A 21,608-nucleotide genomic window follows, 5' to 3' on the forward strand; every position below is an offset into this window, starting at 1 on the left:
GCTGCATAGAAAAGCAGCAGTCCTTGCTATTTCAGAACCATCAGCAAATTTCAAATATGGCTCTATTATACAGAATCACACTGTGGGAACAGCAGGGTTAAACAGTTTCAGAGCAATAACAAAGAGCACTGAGTAGTTTAAGCTCTGTAAAATGTGTAAACAGCACAGCAAATGCTAAAATAATATGCATTTTATAAAGTTCCTGTAAAAATTCTGTGGTGTATAGGAAGGGTACAAGAACAAACAGCAGAAAATAAATAGTTGCAATAGTACCTACTAGTAAAGATTTAAATCAGTTTTAAATATTGCTGGGTAACTTGTTAATGAAATAAAATTATCTTCATGGAAAAATATCACATTAAATGATTCTGGGTATAGCAGTGAAAAACACAAGGAACAAAAGATGAATTCAAACTGGAAACCAGGCACATATTTTACCAGTGAGGAAACAAATTCTCTGTGTCATGATGATGTTTTTCTGACAGATGTGCTTGAACCAAACAGCCCTGGATTGTAAATAGTTTTGAGACTCGACATCCAAAATCAGGACACTGGAGATCTGTTGCCACTGGCTCTTTTGGAAGGCATTACATTACAGAGAAGACATTTTAGACAAAACAGAGCTGGCAGGACATGAAACTCCTGGTGACTCAGACAGTGACTGTTAAAGCAGGACCTGGCTACTCCTGGAGTTATCAGTGGATCCTGGAGAGGGGGCAGCACAGAGGAAGAGTATTTTGCAAATAGTGTCTAAGAAAAAGGATATTGTGTCTCTTTGAAGCATCCTTGATTTAAAAGTGACTACTAGAAGTTTTCAAGAATGTTCCAAATTTCAGGACTCAATTTTCTAAGGACAATGAAGGGTTTCAGGAAGGCTCCTCTAATGGTGGGAGCAGCCCCTATAAGTGCTTGGAGCAGATAAGATGTGAATTGGCATTTTTAATCTTTGGTATTTTAACAGAACTGATCCATACTGGTGTATTTAATGGGATTTGCACAAAGTTTTAGAACATCCATAAACTTGTTCTGTGAGACTTCATGATTTAGCCTAGATGTTTTACTATCTCTTCACCTGAGCATGATCTTCACCTATACCTTGAGGTGTTATTTTGAAATAATATTTTTTAAACAGCCACCCAAAGTTTCAGTGTTAGCTTCAATAGCCCAAAGATTCTTGGCTTCTTTGGCCAAGACAAAACTGACACCAGCACTCTGAGTTCTTTTCATGGTGTTCCTGGAAATAAGGGAGGGAAAGAATTAAGCCAAACACTTTATTCAGATAAAAATTTACTCCAGCATCTCACACCCTCAAATGCAGAGATCACAGGTGATGTTATTTATGGCTTCCCAGTGCAAAGAAAGCAGTCATTATCCTTTGCTAATTGGTTTAGAATAAGGGAGGTATTTCTGGATGTGGCAGCTGCTCATCTTACTTCAGTGAGGAACTCTTCATTTTACCTCCTCAGAAGAAAGTTCCAGAGACACAGGGAGTATGCTTTGGCCAAGGGTAGGATAATTTCTCTCTTAACAGGGCAGGTGACATTCTTTCCAATTATTATAAAAAATGAGGTGTGTCAAAGAAGGTCTGTTACTCACTGAAAGAGCAAACCAGCAATTCAGCTGTAGCCTCTGGGCTTTTCTCTACACCTGGTGGTTAAACTGAATCATTAGCTCTCCTGTAACACCAGCACCCTGTTTATTCACTGTTTTTTGAAGTAGGATAAGGCAGCACTGAAGCCAGATAGCTGGCAATGGATGTGACAGTGACATTCAAAGAAAACAGATGCCACAAAGCCTGGATCATCAGAGTATGTACATCTGAGATCAACATTTGCAAAGTGCTGCTAGAAAAGAGAAGCCAGCAGATTTGCATCAGCAGCATCAATTCTCATCTGTTCTTCCCTGTCTGACAAGATAGGATCACTCATTCCATGGTAGTTGTCCCATTCCAGAGCTGCTCCTCCTGGAGCTGGCTGTGGCTCAGCTCCCACACACCAAGGTTGGCAGCACAGCTGCTCCAGGCACCTTCTGTACCCAGAGGTTGGGCAAGTTCAAACACCCTGAGGGCAAGATCCATTTACAGCCTCCGAGCCTGTTTGGAGGCTGACTCCAGGAAAGAGGCAGGAAGCAGGAACACTCCTGAGACAGGAATGTGACACTGCACTCAGCTGATCAGAGCTGGGGTTACCCTCCCTTCCATCACAGACCTCCCCATTCTGCTCCGGTGTCTGCAGCTGGCACAGACAGCACAAGGTGCTGCTGCTGCTTCCCTGCTCCAGCAGCCACCCACAGGGATGCTCCCCTGGTGCATCCCCCAGCACCCAGCCTGAATTCTCTCCATTTCCTGGTGGAAGTCAGCCCTGTAAAGGGATGTTCCTTATGTCCCCAAATAGGAGCAAATAATTTCATGAGCTCCTGTGCAGGACAATGCAGGGCAATGGGGCACAATGAGCGACTTGAGGGTGCAGGGTTTAAAATGGAAAACCGTGTCACAATCCTCAAGGACAAAGAGCCTCTTCCCCCATATCACTGAGCAAAACAGCTGCCACCAAGGAGCCACCTCAAAAGGAGGGGGCCCAGCCACAAGCAGCCAGGTTCAAACCCTGCCTGTTGGGTTTCTGCTGTCCCTGAGCAGTTCTGCCAGTGGGGCACAGAGCTGGTTCTGGTGGAGGTGTCAGCTGGGCATTGCAGCACGATGCCAGGATGATGCCCTGCTTGGCAGGAATGAATATAAGGTTTTCCTTAATGACTGCACCCAGGGGGCAACTTGAGCTTCTCTAAGATAAATTTCCCCTGACCCCTCCAGTATTTAATAAAATATTTCTCTGCTTTGCATCCCTAAAGCTGCTACTTGAAAGAGGAGACATCTCCATAAGGGGCACGCACGGCACCCTGAGGAACTCCCACAGCTCTGCTCCTGACTCTTCTGAGCAGTTTGTCCTGCTGTGGTTTGCAAAGAAAGAAAAGGAAAGTGTCTATGGTTTATTATCTGTTTATTTCCTTTTGAGGAATTTGTCTATATGATCCTGCTTGATCTCCATGGGTGGGGAACAAAATATTTAAGTTAGTTAAAGATCTTTTTGTCCTGAAATGAATAGACCTTATAATCTTTTTCTCCTCATTCTTCTTTCTGGCTCTGTCAGGAAAAACTCCTGGCTGGGAATGCAGATGATCTCCCTGGGAAAATTTGCCCCTCCGCTCTGTGGGGTAGGTATAACTATTTCCTTAAATGCAAAACATAAAATTTAATTTTATGGGATAGGAAATAGTGTCAAAGGAGTAGGTACAGATGTCATCCCCCATTTAACCAGCTTTAGTTTTCCATTTTAGTTTGGGAAACTGAACAGCTCAGTGATTTCTCTGCTCCAGCTGCAGTGCAAGAGGTATGACCTGGACAGCCAGGAGTGTTCCAGCTTGCAGCACAGCAGCACCAGAGCCCTCTGCAGCCCCACCACCAGAAGGATCTGAACCTGCTGGAGTGAGGCCAGAGGAGGCCACAGAGGTGATCAGAGGGGCTGGAGCCCCTGTGCTGTGGGGACAGGCTGAGACAGCTGGGGGTGTTCAGCTTGCAGAAGGCTTTGGGGAGACCTTCCTGCACCTTCTGGAACCTAAAGGGGTTACAAGAGAGCTGGAGAGGGACTTTTGACAAGGCAATGGAGTGACAGGACAAGGAGGAATGGCTTCAAACCGGCAGAAGCGGGTTTAGATTGGATAGAGGGAGGAAATTCTTTACTGTGAGGGTGGGCAGGCCCTGGCACAGGGTGCCCAGAGAAGCTGTGGCTGCCCCTGGATCCATGCCAGGGTCCAAGGCCAGGTTGGGCAGGGCTTTCAGCCACCTGGTCTAGTGGAAGGTGTCCCTGCCCATAGCAGGGGGTTAGAATGAGGTGATCTACAAGGTCACTTCCAACCCAAACCATTCTGATTCTACGTGAGCCGATTCCCAGACTGGACACTGGAGCAGCTTCTTTCCATTAGAGCTGAACAATTAACAATCCCAGGATCACTTGGTTTCTCTAACAGGCACAGTTGTTTTCACTTCCATGTTGCTGAGTTATTTCTGGTTTCCTCAGTGCATCTCCCTCTCCACGCCACCCACCAATGTCACACATTCCCATCTTTATTAGGAGCAGGCAGCAAGGTGCTGGGTGAGTTTTGTAACAAAGTCTGGATCTCTGTCACACAGTACTTCCATGTTGATTTTTTCTCCTTTCACTTTTAAAAGCTTCAGTTGTTTTAATCTCTTTGAAAGGTAAGTGGCTGATAATATTTCTTAGCTCTACCCTGATGCTTGATCTCATTTTTGAGGAGTCAAAGCAAACAGCTTTCCTTGTTCAGCAGTCCTTTCTGTTCCTTGTTGTTCTGCTATTTCCTATTGTTCTTGTGGTGCTGCTTATCCTACAGCTGATTTCCTCTGGCTTAGCATACAGATGTCTGATAATTGTAACTTGATCAAATAGCAGGATTTTATGGTGTAGCTGAAAATACCTGATTCACAACTATGAGCTCCTCAGTGAAATCAACTTGTTGCCAGCCAGCAATGAGGACTAATTTTATTTTTGATGTTAAGAACTCCCATGTACGGTTTTAGAACTTCAGTTCAAACTGAGATCAGGACTACATCTCTTAGGTTTCTTTTTTTCAGTGCCTAGTTCTCACACAGCTTCTCACAAAAGACAGCTGTAAGGTAGAACTGCTTTGTGCTGGCTCTACACCTGCTGTGCCAAAAACATCTTCAGCCCTCACATCCAACAGTAACTGAACTGGAACTTCTTGCTCCCTCTTGCTGGCCTTGATTGCAATTTTTTCCCCCTGACTGTGCCAGAGATACTTCTACATACAGAACTTACCTGGCTCCAAGAGGACGTGTTAGTAAAGAGTTAAGAAATTCTGCTCTCCTGCTCTGCCCATCCTGTATCTCCTTCTAAAACACAGAGGAAGTTGAGCTCCTGACAACTTCTCAGATCTTAGCTAACAGGGCTAAGTCTAAAATAAATGACTGAATGAAGAAAAATGCTGCCTTTCAGTGTGGCTGATGCAGGATGCAGAACCAAGCAGACACGAATCTCTGGAAAAGCATAATGGCAGAATCTCTGACCCCCCTCATCATCAAACAAGGAATAGATTCAGTGACTAGAGGGAACTACTGGAAACTAGTTTATCTGCTCAAGGATGAGATGAAGATCAGACTAGACCACCTATCATGTGGATCTGGGCTGGGCTTTATTTGGTGTTCAGAATAATGAGTTCAGAATACCTCATTATGGAACATGAAAATCCAGGGTGGAAAAGTTTTAAATACTCATTTTGTTGTATCAAGTGACCTCTATTGTGCATCAGGACACCCAGTGCATGTTGTCAGTGTGGGTCTCAAAGCACCCTCAATAAAATGTTTAGCGTGCTTCCCAACACCCTCTGCTCAGGCTACCTGAGGCTGAAAAAAAGCAAATCAGAGTATTCCTTTTTTTTTTTTTTTTTTTTCCCCTGTGAATAGTGGTCCATTATGCATGTTCAAAGGCTTCTTTTTGGCAGATTTCCAGCAGTAATTTTCTCATTCTTCCTGTTCCAAATAATATATTCTTTTTTCTTCCCAAGGAGTAATTTTATTACTGAGTAGAAAAGGCCATGCTTATATTAAAAAAAAAAAAAAACCCAAACACTGACCACTTCATCAGTCTTTAAAGGTTGCAGGAAAATGTTTTGCCAGAGTTTGTTATCAGCTTTGCTATTTCCTACCTACAAAATGTTGTGACCTCAGCATCCTGAACCCTTCTCAGCCTGGAAGATAATGGAAGCTGAAACAGGTACCAAAATCCCCCAGGGCACTGTGAAGAGTTACCAGTATTTCTCTTTTGCAACACTGGAAAACCTCCAGCATTTAGAGCAGGGCTTTGGAGCACAACAAACAGAAGGTTAAAACAATTCTCATCCTTGGTGTAACTGTGGGAATCAGAGTAACCTGTCCTGATCACAACTGGGACAAACTGCTGCCTTCAAACAGGAACACCACAACCAAAATCCAGAGCCTCGTTGCCTGGCGAGACTGAAAAAACATCCCAGTGAAGAACAGTGTTCATTTCCAGCTCAGCCAGATCTTGAGAGGAAAGAGTCTTTGCTCTACTAGAGAGCTTCTACCATCTCAAACAACTTTATACCTACCCTGAGTCACTGGCTGTTCTTGGTCTGATGTCTGGGGCCACCTGTGAGATGAGCTGTGAACCAACACCTCTGTTGGAGCCAGGGCTGCACTGAGCAGCCAGGGAATGCAAACCAGAGCTCCAAGCTGCACCAAAGCAGAACCCACTGCTGCCATTTCTGACCTCACACAGCTGGAGGCTCCAGAGCCATGGCAGAGCGGGCCTGAGAACAGCCCAGCAGTTCAGCCAGGAGAACACAGCTGCCTGTGGCACACAGGCCCTGCTGCAGCCAGAATGGGCTGGGTGACTGCAGACTTCCAAAGTGAGCAATCAGAGCTAACACACACCTGAAGCTCCCCTAGGCTCCTTCTGGGACCTTCCCTTGTAACAGTGACACACCAGCAGGGACTGAGCTCTCCTGTTGGCACCTGTGACAGTGACACACCTGCAGGGACTGAGCCCTCCTGTTGGCACCTGTGACACTGACACACCAGCAGGGACTGAGCCCTCCTGTTGGCACCTGTGACAGTGACACGCCAGCAGGGACTGAGCCCTCCTGTTGGCACCTGTGACACTGACACGCCAGCAGGGACTGAGCCCTCCTGTTGGCACCTGTGACAGTGACACACCAGCAGGGACTGAGCCCTCCTGTTGGCACCTGTGACACTGACACGCCAGCAGGGACTGAGCCCTCCTGTTGGCACCTGGCCCTCTGGAATCACACCTCCCAGAAATGGAGGCCCTCCTTGTAGGAGAGCTGTTCTCCTCCCATCCCAAACAAGGTTTTTTTTGGAGAGTGTGGGTTTCTCCACCACTCTGCTCAGGTCACAAAAATCAAAAAAGGCTGGTCTCAGGAAACCACAGCTCTAACTGGTATTTAAGAGAAGCAAAAGCAACAATTTCCATGCCCTACAATTGTTGTGCATTTACCACACATTCCCTCAGGTCCAATAGAAATCTACTGCTTCTTTCTTGCTTTGGCCTTTTATGAATTCCTGTAAAGTAGGGAAAAGTGAGGTTGCCACACTTAAAGCTATGCTTGCTCTTGTGCAATGATGCTGTAAACAGTGGCCCAAAGAAAGAGAGGTGCTGTTCCACGTGGGTTTGAGTAACACTGCTCCCAGCGTGACATCCTCCCCCCACTCTGAGTTGAGGGTGCCCCAGCTCTTGCCCCAGGAGAAAGGAGGAGAGCAGTTACTGCATAACTGAAAGAAAATTACTACAGTTACTAACCTAAGTTCTCTCAGTATCTGTCTCCACCTACTCTTGGCACATTGCACTTGTTCTAAGGAATCATTAAATCTGCCACTTCAGAAAGTGCCCGGAGAACAGACCCTTCCTTTGCAGCAGGGAGTGCAGAGCACTGGCCCGTGCCTAACTGGCAGCACTGCAGTGGTCCAGACACACCTGTTCTGAAGCATCAGTAATTGATGCCCACTGAAAATAGAACCTTTTCAGACACACCTCCCTGGAAATTTCATGTATTTACAGTTTCATAGTGGCTAGTACCAGCAGTTTAGCAATATCTGTGACCTTTAAGTGTTGAACATGAAAAGAAGTTGCGGTCCTTTGTCTGTGCCTTGTTAGCATTCTTTAAAGCATGAAAACCCACACCTAACATCACCCACAACATTTTATTAACAGGAAGGCTCTAGGACAGTGAGAGGCAGTGTTCTAGAAGAGACAGAAAAAACCCTGGAGTATACTGTCCATATATGAAAAGTTTAAACCAAAGATACCTATTTGACTGAAATGCTCTGAAGAATGACATTTATGGTTGCTGTATGGCATTTCTTTTTGGTTTACTGGGGAATGTTTGGGGCTTTTTTGGTTTGGCTTTTTGTATGCATGTGTGTTGTTAGTTTTCTTCTTTCTCTTTTAAATCTTGCAGAACACTAAAAACCAATATGTGGAAGTTCCACTCTGTTGAAGAGAGGCCACTGAGAGTTAATTCTTTTTACATTTAAACACAAAACAGCTTAATTTTATATAATCAAGAAATGGAAAACAAATTTTATTAACATGTCTTACATTTACAATCTTTTATTAGCTAATCAACATCAACATGCAAAAATAAGCGCTAAATACAAACCTCTACAATATGGTTTTGTTTAAACTACAATGGTTTAATTCTTTTGAAAAGTCATAAGGATGTGTTCTGCAGTTGTTAAAATTGAACTATTAGTTTCAGTAATGAATACTATTTAGACCCTAAAATTATGTAATCATCCTGCAAGGCATCTTCAGAAACTTTGCCCAACACTTAAGAATACCAGCTCATTGTCATGTGAGTACATTCTCAAAGCAAGAAATAAGGCAGTAGCACTAATGATTTCATATTGAACCCTATGCACATAACTAATAACTTTAGAAGGACTTTAACACTATGGTAGACTGGAAAAAGAACATTTAAACAAGCATTGGATTTTGCCTGAAATGTTCTCAGTTCTTCTTGATACTTATGCAACCTCCTTAAAATATTTGGGTTTGGAAAAAGACTCCATACTCCTTGAAACCAGTCCCTATTTGATCCTCCAGAGAAGCCACCTCATGTCAAAGACATCAAAAATATCTTCCCATGGAAATAAGTTACATCATTCATGTTCAGGATTACTTCACCAGAGGATCATAAAGAAGGCAAAGAGGAGCTTAAAGGAGAACACGTTGGTAGTACTGAGATCATTGATAACAAAAGGGTCTTGGACAATTGTGAAAAAGAGGGAAGAAAAATGGATTTAATTTCAAATCTGTTATAAGTTTTCCCCCAGTGCAAGTGTCCATCTTTAAAGAAAGCTATCCTTTAGAAGATGAAAGTACTTTTCTTTGAGAAGAGTCCAATTTTTTAACCTTATGTTACAAAACCTTAACAATCAAAATTTGTTTTTGTGTATTTTATTCAAGTACAAACTTAAGTCATAATTCCTCTCTTTTTTTTTTTTTTCTTTCCTTTCAAGAGTGTTTATTGTTGCTCATTGATCTTTGGTCGCAAGAAACAATAATGCCACCGACAGGTCTGCTCCCCCCAAGGTGGCAGCTTTTGCTTCTTTGCCACACATTAAGGCCCCCCCCTTTACAGGGTATGCCAAGATACACTGTGTCAAAATTCCAGCGGCACTTCATCCTGTGGTTTACAGACCTACATGATGTAGACTTTCTCAGCTTGTGAGAAGTTGAAGACTTCTTTGGTTCTTGGGCAAATTACTTTGTCATCTTGACGAATAGAAAGCAGAGACTGAAAAAGAGGGAAGGCAAAAGATAATATTCACAACAGTAATTCAAAGCACTATTGAGCTGTTTAGGAAATGAACTTTTAATTTAAAAAAATGTTGTGGTCTGAGGTCAAAACATCTTTGCCCCCAGAAGTTACTTATTCTACATTATTGCTCTCTGGAGGGAAAGATTTCCAATGACATTTGATCTCGTGTTATAAATTCACACAGTTAGGTATGTGACCATTAATATATCTTCATTAAGACCAATTTAAGCAGCTAAATATACAGTCCTTAAAAAAAAACATTACTGCAAGAAGTATTCTTCCAGCTTCTGAGTTTATAAAGCTCTTATTTTGATCTAGCAAATTATTCTAGCAGCTGCTATTTTAGCCTTCAGCAAATCATTGACTGCAACACTTACATTGTATCCATAGACATATCCATTTGGTAACATCATAGGAGGATTATTTTCGTTCATTACATCCCCTGAAATCTTGCAGACTAGTCGGGAGTTGGCACAATGTGCCATGGGCAGGGGCTGAGCCAGCTTGTTCAGGGATTTGCTACACACAGGGCAGTCGGGGTTTTTTGAGCTCCCATCCTCTTTATAACACTGTCTGTTAGCAGCAAGTTAGGGAACAATCACCACATGAAACCATAATTAGCTTCCCATTGTATGGGAAACCTTAAAATTAGAAGATTGTCAGCTGTGCCAGCAAAGCCCAGGTGACAGAGTGCAAAAGGACATTTAACTCAAGTCTAATGTCCACACAAAAGAATCAAAGGTTTGCTCTGTTTCAAGGAACAAGAGTTGTCTGGAACAGGTACAGCTTCTGAGGTGCAGCACTCCAGCAGCACCAGCCCTTCTCCAGCCCAACAAACCCAATGAAGTTTCAAAAGATGCAGCTATTTTTGAATATTCACATAAAACCTGGTAGGTAAATTTGTGTTAAAGTGCTTAAAAATCAGTAATTTTGACCCAGCTCAGTAACCCTTGCAGGCATATTCATAATTTCAGACATGAAAAGACAGCCAAACCAAACACAATGTTACATTTTACCTTAAAATTTTTGTTTGGGCATGCCCTTTTTAAAAACCATAATGCTCTTAATTATAATCTCCCCTTAATTTAATAGTGACCAATTTATACCCCATTTAAACAACTGATGAGCAAAAATATTGAAGTGTCACATTTCTTATTTGAGCTCTCTGAAAAGCCTCCATAAACCAAAAATAAACCCCCACATGGCTTTTTTTTTCACTCCCAGTAATATCTGCTTTAAAGGATACGGTGTTTTTATAGCTGAAAGGCCTGCCTGGAGTGTTATAGTAAAAACAGAATTGTTTCCCAGCTGATGTAGTCTGTAGTTATCATATCTAAACTGTTGGATCAGCATTCTCCATCGAGCAGGGTCCAAGAGATCCTGTTAAAAAACAACACAACTATAAGTTGCTTTCAATCTAATTGTCCCAGGGAGCAAAAGCCTGGGAGTGACAAATTGTGCCAAACTCACTTGTGCAAACCCATCACAAACCAGAAGTGGCCACCCCAATGTATAGTGTTTAAAAAGTACCTTTTAACACTTCTTTGTTAAAACAAGTATTATTTGAAATAGCTGGAGCAATATTCAATCTCCATCATCTACAAAATGTTCTAATCAAGACATGCAAATCCTGGTGAGGGTACTTCTTCCATTTAGTTTCTCAGAATGCTGGACTACATAGGAAACAACATTAGTACTGTGGAATGTTTCTTCTACAGCCTCTGAACCATTAATATCAAAAAGTCAGAAGTGTTTTTTAACTTAAGGCAGGCTAATTCTGCTGATAGTCAATTACAGTACATAATATTTACAGAATTTTGTAAAAAGATGTCAATTTGAATAAGCTAGCACAACCCCAGGTTAGAGAGAGCTTGCATAAGCTACTCATTTAGAGACAAAATTCTTTAATGCTGTGTGTTACCAAAAAGTCAGGATTTTTCTTTTCATGGAAGTAAGAACTAAACCCACAGCTCAAGGATACATTGGGTTTTAAAAGTGATGCTGTTGAAGAATCATGTAAGAAGAGAAGATCCTTTGAAAATACACTGAGTGTCATCTATACAGGCAGGCACCTAATCCTTTCTTTGTTATCCTTTGTATCCATAACCTGCACTTTGGTCAGGAGGAGTGACAATATTTATTTACCTTTATATAATATTTATCATATAGATACTATACTGATCATATTGCAAACTTTGCATGCTACACTTTGAGGGAACTAGGAGAAACAATCTGGGGACACCTTACAGCACCTAAAGGTGCTACACAAGATCTGGAGAGGGACTTGTGACAAGACCATGGAGTGACAGGACAAGGGGAATGAATGGCTTCAAACAGAAAGAAAGCAGGGTTAGACTGGGCATTAGCAAGAAGTTTTTTGTTGTCAGGGTGGTCAGACACTGGACCAGGCTGCCAGAGAGGCTGTGGATGTGCCATCTGTAGAACTTTGCACTGCTGAGGCCACACCTCAAGTCCTGTGTTCAGTTTTGGGCCCCTCACGAGGACATTGAGGGGCTGGAGTGGCTCCAGAGAAGGGCACAGAGCTGGGGAAGAATCTGAAGAGGAGCAGCTGAGGGAGCTGGGGGGGTTTAGCCTGGAGAAAAACCATGTGGGGACAGGGCAGATAAGGACATGGTTTAGTGGTGACTCTGGGTTGATGGGTGGACTGGATGATCTCAGGACCTTTTCCATCCTTTACAGTTCAATGATTCTACTGTTGGAGACCAGGCTGGATTGGGCTCCAAGAAATCTGATCTAGTGGAAGGCAAAGGAACATAAGATTGTTCAACAGATATCAAAGAAAACAGCTTGTTCTGCCACAACAGTGAATTTTTTCCTTAAAGTCCTGACAGAAGAAAAGCCAGAGAAAGTTCTAGTTCATTGGTTATAGAGGATGCTTCTTTGCTTGGAATAATAAAAATCAGTTGGTTAGAGATATGATCTCACAAACTTTGTCAAAGATTTAAAAATAATTTACTTAAAAGGCATTTTAGGAAGCCATTTATGCACAGAACTGCACAGTCAAGATACTAAAGGTAACTCCAAACAACCATGTGCTGTAATTGTGGTGAACTAGGTAATTATTAGAGAATTCAAAACTTAACTTCCATAAGCTAGAATGTTTTAAGTCATATCCATAAGTACTAGGGAATTTGCTTTCATTGTATGGTTGTATGTGGAACAATCCCAGCTATTTCTCCTTGTTCTCCCTCATTGAAACACTCCATCCAAACCAGCCCTTAGAATAAAACACAGGATTCTTATTTCCTATTTCTTTCTAACTACTAAAATATTGATAAATTCTATCTTACAGCCAAGTCTTCTAACACATCTATCATTTACATTCATAGCTTAGATCAAATCTAGCATGTAAAATACCAGGATCCTTCCAGGACTCTGGGATGAGCACAGAAACTCATATTGATTCTGTGAGCTGTTCGTTTCAGGGGTTTTTTTGGTGTGGTTGTTTTGTTAAACCATGATTTCATCATCATGTTTAGAAAATGTGTTTATACTGGCACTGCCACATATTGGCTTGGCATTTCATGGAAATCTTGTCTTGCTTTGACAACTCAGCTCTTCCCTACCTTCTGCCTCCAAAGGCAAGTTAAAAAGTGAATTGGCACATGACCACAGAACTAAGTCTGTACAAACAGCTATCTGAGAATTTTGCTTGATTTAAATTTAGATGTAGATATCACCACTAATATCTACATTAAATTGCATAATCCAAATAAATGAAAACTTATTTTAAGGAAGAAAAATACTGCTTTCACATCATTAAAACTTATTTTAAGGAAGAAAAATACTGCTTTCACATCATTCAAATTATCCTTCATTTCTTCATCCCAACCACTGCAACAACAATAATGTGAGAAGTAGAATTAAGAACTGCTGCTGGTATATTAAAGCCATAGTTTTGTATGCTGAACAAGACTCTCTCTTTTTTTTTCCTTTGTACTTCTCCATCTTCTGCTCTTGCTGTACATTTAATTATTGTGCTTCCAGCCCCACAGATCTCTAATGCTGGGTTTATGGTAAGCCTAGCTCAGTGAATCCATGTTACTGTTACTATCCAACTGAAACAATACAAATACTTTCTGGATTAATGTACAAGAACTGGTTACTAAAATTAAGAACTCTTACAAAGGGTGGAATTTAGGAAGTAAAATTTAAAAAAAGCCCTTTATCTTGATATTGTCAATGTATTTTCCTGTGCTGAAAAAAGAACTGAAACATCTGTTTTAATATTGTGTTGCAGCACAGAATTTCAATGTTACCTTATAGGGAGAGATATGAGTGTCTGAAGGAAAGGCCAACATTCCCATCACCTGTCGAACCTCATCCAGCTGGCTCCCCTCAGCCTGACTGAAGTGCTTTCTTGCATGTCTGAAACAGAGAATTGATACTTTATTAGACAGCCTTGTCCCCAAATCAAGTAAATTCACTTAATTATGGAAGACTTCAGAGAAAACCTACAGATTCTGCTCTCAATATATGAACTCCAAGAGTGCTCTATGTACATTTAAAGGACTTGGAAAAAAACACATCCTGCAAATGGGAATGCAAGAATGACTAAGAATTAGTATTTTTACACTGGAATTTCTTAGAAACCAGAATCTTTTTATGGTAATGTGAAGTCTTGCCTCACCTAGAACTAAAACAACCATGATTATTAGAAGAAATGTCTCTGCTCAGGCAGGCTCAGTGTATGACACTCCTCTGGCATGCACTCAAAAGTGAGACAAAGGCAGGCTGAAAATCAGCTGTTCCAAACCCATTACACATCAAGAGTGTTCAAGTAACTGCAATGTTTATTTTGAATAAATGATTTTTTGGGGGCAGGGGTATAGGCCTGAAGACAGTATCACTTTCTGTGCAGACTACAAGAAATTGTAGGGCAATGTAATAGAAAACACCTAGTTAAGAGCACCTTTTTTTAGCCAGGAAAATAAAAAATTAATCAGAACTTCAGTATAAATTTTTGTACTTTAACACATACAGATTGTAAGGGATACACACATGACTGAAAGCTTGGATATTTGAAATAAGTGACAAAATTACCAGAAACATATTTAAATAAAAAATACAAATGTAAATATTTTTCGGGAAATAGTATGAAACCACAAAATTATTACCAGATTATGAGGATATTGAACCACTTTAAAAGCCTATATGAAAGTTTCCCCAGTCTAGTCTTCCCAAGATCAGTAATTCTCAAGTTGGAGTGGAAGTGTGCAGGAAGACCTTGAGCATATAAACTGGATGTTTGGTTCAGCATTTCTGCTAAAAGCTCCTGTTCTCAGTGGTGCACAGATGTACAGGCTCAGTATGGAACCAGCATTACACTGAATTCCTGGCATTGCATGAGTGTAAGAAAATTTTCCCTACACTGTGACTTCTGCACAGTTTGTACTGCAGGGAAGATACCAAGTCATCTCTCAAGTCCTCCACTAAGAGTTCACTCTTTTTTAACTTTTGAAGAGTCTTTTATTAATTCCTAAATTACTATTAGGAATAGACAGTATTTTCAAAATGCCCATTTCATGGCTTGAATAACAAAACCTAGGAACCTAGGCAAGTTTTTTTTTTTTTTTTTCAATTCTGAATTTGACAAGTACACTGAGGTCATCAATACCATGAGAACAGTCACTTTAGCAGTGTTTCAGTACTCCCACTTCCTCTCCCACCCAAGCCAGGAAGCAATGGAAGTTATGTAGGACAGAATGTTTCCACCCAATTTCCTATGCTGGGTGAGCAATTCAGGAATGTAAACATTGTTCCCCAGGTGATTACTGTCATGAGGGCAGAAGCACAAACCCCCTGGGCCTGAGAGACGAGACAGCCTGGACACGCTGGAAGAAAGCTAAAACAACTGTGGAGAGCTGCAGATGAAATTGAGAGCTTCTGCAAACACAGATTAGGCAAACAAAAAAAATTCAGCTCTACCAGCTGAGATTATCTGTGCATGCATGAGAGAAAAAAAGGGAAAAAAAAATCTTCTCACAAAAACTGATCAGAGTGCAGTTGTTTCTGTGATGGTGAAACAGAAGCGACACTTCAGCTTGCACAGCCTGGTTAGGGTTGAGGCTCTCCTCCCTGCCATCAGCCTTTCATCATGTGCAAAGTACTGAACACACTGGGATGTGGTGGCTGATTTGGGTTCAGCCACAATGAGTTAGGTTTTCCAAAGCGACCTTGTGTTAGTCTTTATCTCCTGACTTTCCCTCTCTCCTGTGTTCTTTACAAAAAAACCAAAAAATAAACCCAAAAAACCCCCAAAAACCAAGGAAGGTTTCCCTCAAGGCTCAAGGTCTGCATGCTATGGCTGAACTCCCTCCACTGAGAAGTTAAAATGAAGCAAGGTACCTTTCAAAGGTGAAGTAAATGCATTAATTCATAGCACTCAAGTCTTTTTTAGATTGGGAAGCAAGACACTGTAAGTTACTTGGGAATGCACACCAGTGGAATTATACCTTATTTGCCCTCATGCCATTATTCACCCCTTTCCTTGTCATTCAGCTAATTCCATCTCTGTGCAAGTGTTGGCTCGCTCCTGAGGTCTATGTGAACATTACAATGCTTAATTGCAATGTTTTTACCACCATTAGCACATATGAGTCTCTATAGCTAAGACAGGGGGCTGAATTTTCCAGGAAAATATTTTTAAAATCCTGACAATAGACCATCCCTGAAGTCACTAAATTCCTGTGACAGATCTGAGTAATAGGTAGAAAATTTTGTTTTTCAAATCCCAGAATGATCCTGTAAACTCTGCAAGGACAAAGTTCATCATCTTTTGTGTGCCCCTCCAGCCCACACAGGTACAGCTGACATATTGTACTTGACAAATATTTACAAAGACTTGAAGACCTACAGTTCACTTAATTGTTACAAAAGGATCCACATTTGCAATGTCCAGCTTATATGTCTACATGTGCCTCAAGATAAAAACAAACATATTTATTGGGCAGTAGCAATAACTGAACACAAATATAAGGTGTTACCAAGAGGGGACTTGTTTCTACTCAGTTTTTTGGGCAATGCCTGAATACCTTTATGTGGAACCCTTATAACAACCAGCAGAATTTATACTCAAATGGCTCAAAAGTACATTTATACCCCTGTTCAACTGCACCCCACTAAAAAAAATACTGTTCATTCATTCTTGTAGGAGGGAAGTTGACTAAAATGATAGACTGTAGCCATTTCCCCACCATCAGCTATTATTTACTCCTTTTTGTCCTTTGTATTCCCAGAACAAGAAGTGCACATGATGTTTTGTTAAGCTTTTAGCTGAGAGCTTTGTGTATCTCTGGCATTGCATAAGAGCAAAATATCAAAATGCTGTCAGATTTCCCAGAATGAAATTAGTGAGAGCTCCGAAAGTGTGAAATTGGTGTCATCAGTCATTCATTGTTACTTTAGTAGGTACAAATGTGACAAAAAAGCCCTAGAGACTGAGAGTTAAAGGCTAATGATACTAGGCAAAAAACTGTGTTATATTTAAGGTTAAGAGATTTACTCTTTGTATTCAAGAACAGTTTTTTACATTCTTGAAACTTGCACTTTCAAGGCTACTCTGATAAGGTACCTTAGAGGAAAGTCTGTTTGTGCTCATTCTAAAAAGCTACACTTATTAAATAAGATGTATAATTTTAAGGTTCACATCAATTTTAATGTAAAAGCAATGTCACTTCAGAGGTTCTCAGCAGGCAGCAAAAGCTTTCAAACTTATTTAAACACCAGCTGCGTTTTAACAAAATGTCAGTTCCCCTCATACAGGAAACTCCTTGGTAAACAGCCTCTTTCTCTGCTTTCTAATGGATGCCTGACCTATTTATTGCACCACAGACACAATACTGAAAGAATCCTGCTGCAGGCACTTAACAGAAGCAAGCTAATAAAACCACAAGTTGCAAGGGTTTGCTAGAAGCAATGAGATTTATGCCACGCCTCCCCAAAGGTACTCCCTTATTCATTACTTATTTACTTGGAAACAAAGCAGAATGCAATGGTAAAAACTTACAGTTTTTAAGCCACATTATTGACAGGAAGCATTGATATGCTGAAGTCTGAATGTACAAAATAATCAAAACTCATCCTCCTAGAAAGGAGTCAGTTAAGATACAGAAAGACTTCCACAGGTCCTTTTCCTTGTAGAATTGGTTATGAAGTTAATTTAAAGCAGCACTGCCATGAGTGGCAACCTATAATTGCCAAGTGTAAAATGTATGCCAGCCCTGAATTTCAGCAGGTACATGGAGTGTACACACTTCACCCCAACAGCACTCAGTATGGATGCCTTGTTTGCCATATAGACAGGAGCTTTAAGTTGTAAACCTCACACAGGTTATTCCACACAAAGCATGCTGTGTCCTCTTGAGGGCTGACAGCTTGCAAATTTTACCACTTCTGATGTGGAAAAGGGATGAGAGGGAAACAAATATCCAGTAACAATAAAATACAGAAGGACCTTATCTGCTTTGTCCCAGTTCTCAGCCTATTTCCTTATTCCAGCTCTGTGCCTGCCCTCTAGTTTCCAAGCTACGTAAGGAAGCTGTAGCTCAAAGAAAATAGTTTTTAGAGCATGGACTACTCATTGTTAAGATGCATGACTGCACACTTGGCAAAGAAACAAGCTGAGAATAAAGCTAAAGGCACAGTATTCATTTGGTATAAAGAGCACCATGGGCTTCCCAAGACAGATAATGGAGTTGAGTCTCTTTCATCCTTTTCTTAAGTACTTGACAATTCCTTAGGATTTGATAACTCTATCAAAGGGTAAGTGCACATATCTAAATGCTAGCTTGTAGGTTTTGTTTTTAATTATGTTTGGTTTTAATTATTAACATGAAAATTAGCTGGAATTTATCAGATTGCACATTTGCATTGGCTGGGACCAGAGCAAAGATGATTTAAGTGCAAGTAGGGCAAAGTAGGAATGATATTAGCTCAAAGCAAGCCACGCATCTGAATGAAATTAGAAATAAACCCTGAAAATAATCCTAAAACTTTGCCCTGCAGGAGAGCTTCTCCATCTAGATTTGGGAATATGCTAGAATGTTTTCAGTCTGTGAATACATTATGGTAGTTTTCTGTACCTCTGTGCTGCTCTGACCAAAAAATCAGCTCTGCCACAAATACAAGTTTCAGTTTCTGAAGTACCTAGTTTGGGTTTAAAGGCAGCAGAACTTGCAACTTCCTTAACACAGAAACATTATGTGGCAACAGTGTTCTTTATCAGCAAAGCTTCAGATTGGGCCATGAACTTCTCACCTCTCTTTAGGTTTAAATATTCTTACAAAACAGAACCTGCTGAGAGTTCTCCTCCCTTGTGCACATGTAAGCTCCAGTAGCTCTGCCACCTGCACTGTTCTTTGGTGCTGGCAAGGTCATTGCTTATCAAATTATCAATGCATTTCTTTGTCCCAGTATCAAAATTCTACTTATTTCAGCAAGACTAGTGTTATCCTGGAACATTATTCCACCTTCAATCAGGACCATTAACTTGGATGTATAAATTGCTTCAAGTGCTGGTACTGAAAGCATTGTCAAAAAACTCTCTTGTGGTTAAGTCAGGCAGTGCTGAGGTGTGACTGCACTTTTGTCACTGATTCACAACCCCACTGGGCATTGTTGCTTTCTCTCTGTACTCCCCACTGAACTACTTCACAACAGGTAAAAATTGATATTGAGTTGGTTTCCTCATTTGGAGCCAGAAGAATGGAGTGAGGAAAACCTAACACAGCTCATCCCTCTCCCACCCACAACCATACAGAACTCTAAATCAGGCATCAATACAGGGGGTGAACATGGCCTTGGCAGGTAACTTGCAGAACAAAAAGTTTAATATAGATAGCAAAGCAGAATCAGTCAAAATTGAAATGTTAAAGCTTTAGATGAAGGCTTCATTAACCTTTTTGTATTTCTGGTAATTAAAACTGTAATGAATTGCCATGAGAAGCCAGCTGCACCTCCTGAAAATTAGTTAAGCATGAATTTATATTTATATGTTACACTATATGCCACCAGAAAATCCATTTCATTTTTAAAACAGGTTAATTTTCTAAACCTTGATTTTGAAGAATAAGACACAGAGTTTCAGGGACAACACCAATTCTTTAAGAAGGTACATCTGTGGAATGACACTTTGCCTTTAAAGAAGTCCAAGCCCAGCTTAAATCCAAAGACTGATGACAATACCAGGGGAGACCCTTCAAGGCTTTACAGGGCTTCTGGGTGTTGCAACAATAATCACATGCTTCTAATGAAGCATAATACCATCTTGTTAAGAAAACTGTTTGGAAAGCATCCTAATTTCATACCTCACAGCATCCAGTCTCTTGTTCTGTCGAATGAGTTCAATGAATTCCTGAATCCTTAGGCTGAACTCCAGACAGCTCTGAGATGAAAGACAAGACAGGGTCTTAGATGGTGCCAAAGCTGCACCACGTGGTTTGTTAATGACTGTGTGTGCACAACAAAAAACAAAGCGTTAATAACATGCAACCTGGTTTGCTTGCTTTTAGGCATTCATGCAAAAAAAGTTGAAATGCTGACTCTACAGACAAGATCAGCACAGAATTCCATAAAAGCAAACAAAATCCTCCTCCTCTTGCCTCCTGTAAAACTTCAGCAGGGATGAACTTTTTCCTAATGACTGAAAGCCTTGTTACCTGAGACACAAATGAGAGTAATAGGTGGTTTCCTTGCACTTTCTCACAATTTAAAGTAGTAGAGTCAGCAGGAGTTTGGGGCTATGTGCTAATTTAGACAGGTCTACCCAGAAGACTGTAAGAAGAATCAAGCCTTTGAATGTCTTTTGAAAAATCCCAGTATTAACAAAAACCAGCACAAAGTTTAAGTTGCTGCAATTCCCTCCCTGCCTTTCTTCAAGCTTCTATCCCACTCCTCTTGTCAAACATCTAAAAGCCATGCTGGAAACAAGTCTCAAACAACAAAACCAAGTGGTATTTACCTGTTTATGGAAAAAGGTAAAATCTGAAGCCTAATGAAGTTGAGAGTGTCCCTTTAAATCAAATTCCATCACCAGTTCACAAAATCTATAAAAAAACTTGGAATATGTGGAATTAAAAAGAAAAAGATCTCCCCCCATAAAAGAACAAATCACTATGCTTCTTTATAGGGACACAGTCAACTGTTTTATTACCTTCTGAAAATAATGAAACCCCAAAGTCCTCTGAATCATGTAAAGAACTCTATTCCCTGTGTTCCTCTACTCCACTTGCTGAGTGTTTTTTCTTCAACCATGTTTCTAATGAATAGTTGCCTTTTGTTTATTGTCCATCAGCACAGACACATCAAAATTCCTCAGTGTCTTCAGCAGGAATTTGAGCAATTCCAAATTTCTATCAGTTAGCTGCCTCAGGTGACTAATGCACACATTGCAACAACTGCTGATTTAAGATTTAAAACATAAGTCATTTGAACATAAAAATGATGCATTCTTTCATATGTTAAAACTAACCTGTTTAAGGAACAGAAAAAAGTATTTTCCAAATATGCATTTTTCTATATTCAAGCCCAGATTTAGGAGAAAATCAAAATTTCCCTTCTTGAGATTTTCAATAGGACTATTTCAAAATACCTTGTTAACCAAATCTACAAAACTCCTCATCTAGAATTTTAAATAAGCTTGTTTCTACTAAAAATCTGATCAAGCTTTTTAATTGCTAATGATACTAAATCCCAGAGCTTCCTCTTTTGCTAGGATGTTTCCATAGCAAAACCCACATGTCAAACAAATGAATTTTCAAGTAAGGTGCAAGCCAATGGCCCCAGGGGTTCTGCAGACAAGTGTAACTAGAAGCAGAGAGTCCCAGACAATCAGATGATGCATATTCCAACTCTGTGTACCTTCAAACAATCCCACAGCAGCTCTTCACAAGATTTCAGATAGCTCACATCTGTAAAGATTACATGACTGCTTTCCCAGGCCACCAAACAGTTTAGATTTTAGATAAGGCTTGTGTTCAGGTAGGTGGTGGCTGGGACTTGAGAACATGAAAAGTGATGAGTAGCTAAGCAACTAGAAGCAGCAGAAATGTTTGTGTTTCAAAAAGAAGCATAGGAATTTCTCTTCTTCCAACTCTGATCTCTCAAAGCCTTAGCTTTGGTTTTTGTTTGATTAAAAAACAAACAAAAAAAGAAAACGAAAAAAGCATAGGGCTTGCAAAATAGATTTTTGTTGTATT

General features: G+C 40.6%; 1 protein-coding gene across 4 annotated transcripts in view; it reads right to left on the reverse strand.

Moving 5' to 3' along the window:
• Window positions 1-8,113: 8,113 nt before the first annotated feature.
• Window positions 8,114-21,608, reverse strand: part of MAEA (macrophage erythroblast attacher, E3 ubiquitin ligase) — a 50,232-nt gene continuing 36,737 nt past the window's right edge. For all 4 annotated transcript variants that reach the window (XM_036382433.1, XM_036382434.1, XM_036382430.2 and 1 more), the window contains 5 exons: window positions 19,719-19,795; window positions 13,671-13,779; window positions 10,637-10,770; window positions 9,768-9,963; window positions 8,114-9,366 (listed from right to left, as the gene is read on the reverse strand). In XM_036382433.1, coding sequence (XP_036238326.1) covers window positions 9,271-9,366; window positions 9,768-9,963; window positions 10,637-10,770; window positions 13,671-13,779; window positions 19,719-19,795 — 612 coding nt within the window. In that variant the 3' untranslated portion in view covers window positions 8,114-9,270. The remainder of the gene's footprint in view (window positions 9,367-9,767; window positions 9,964-10,636; window positions 10,771-13,670; window positions 13,780-19,718; window positions 19,796-21,608) is intronic.

Source organism: Molothrus ater, chromosome 4 (assembly GCF_012460135.2).
Source record: "Molothrus ater isolate BHLD 08-10-18 breed brown headed cowbird chromosome 4, BPBGC_Mater_1.1, whole genome shotgun sequence".
Classification (NCBI taxonomy): domain Eukaryota; kingdom Metazoa; phylum Chordata; class Aves; order Passeriformes; family Icteridae; genus Molothrus; species Molothrus ater.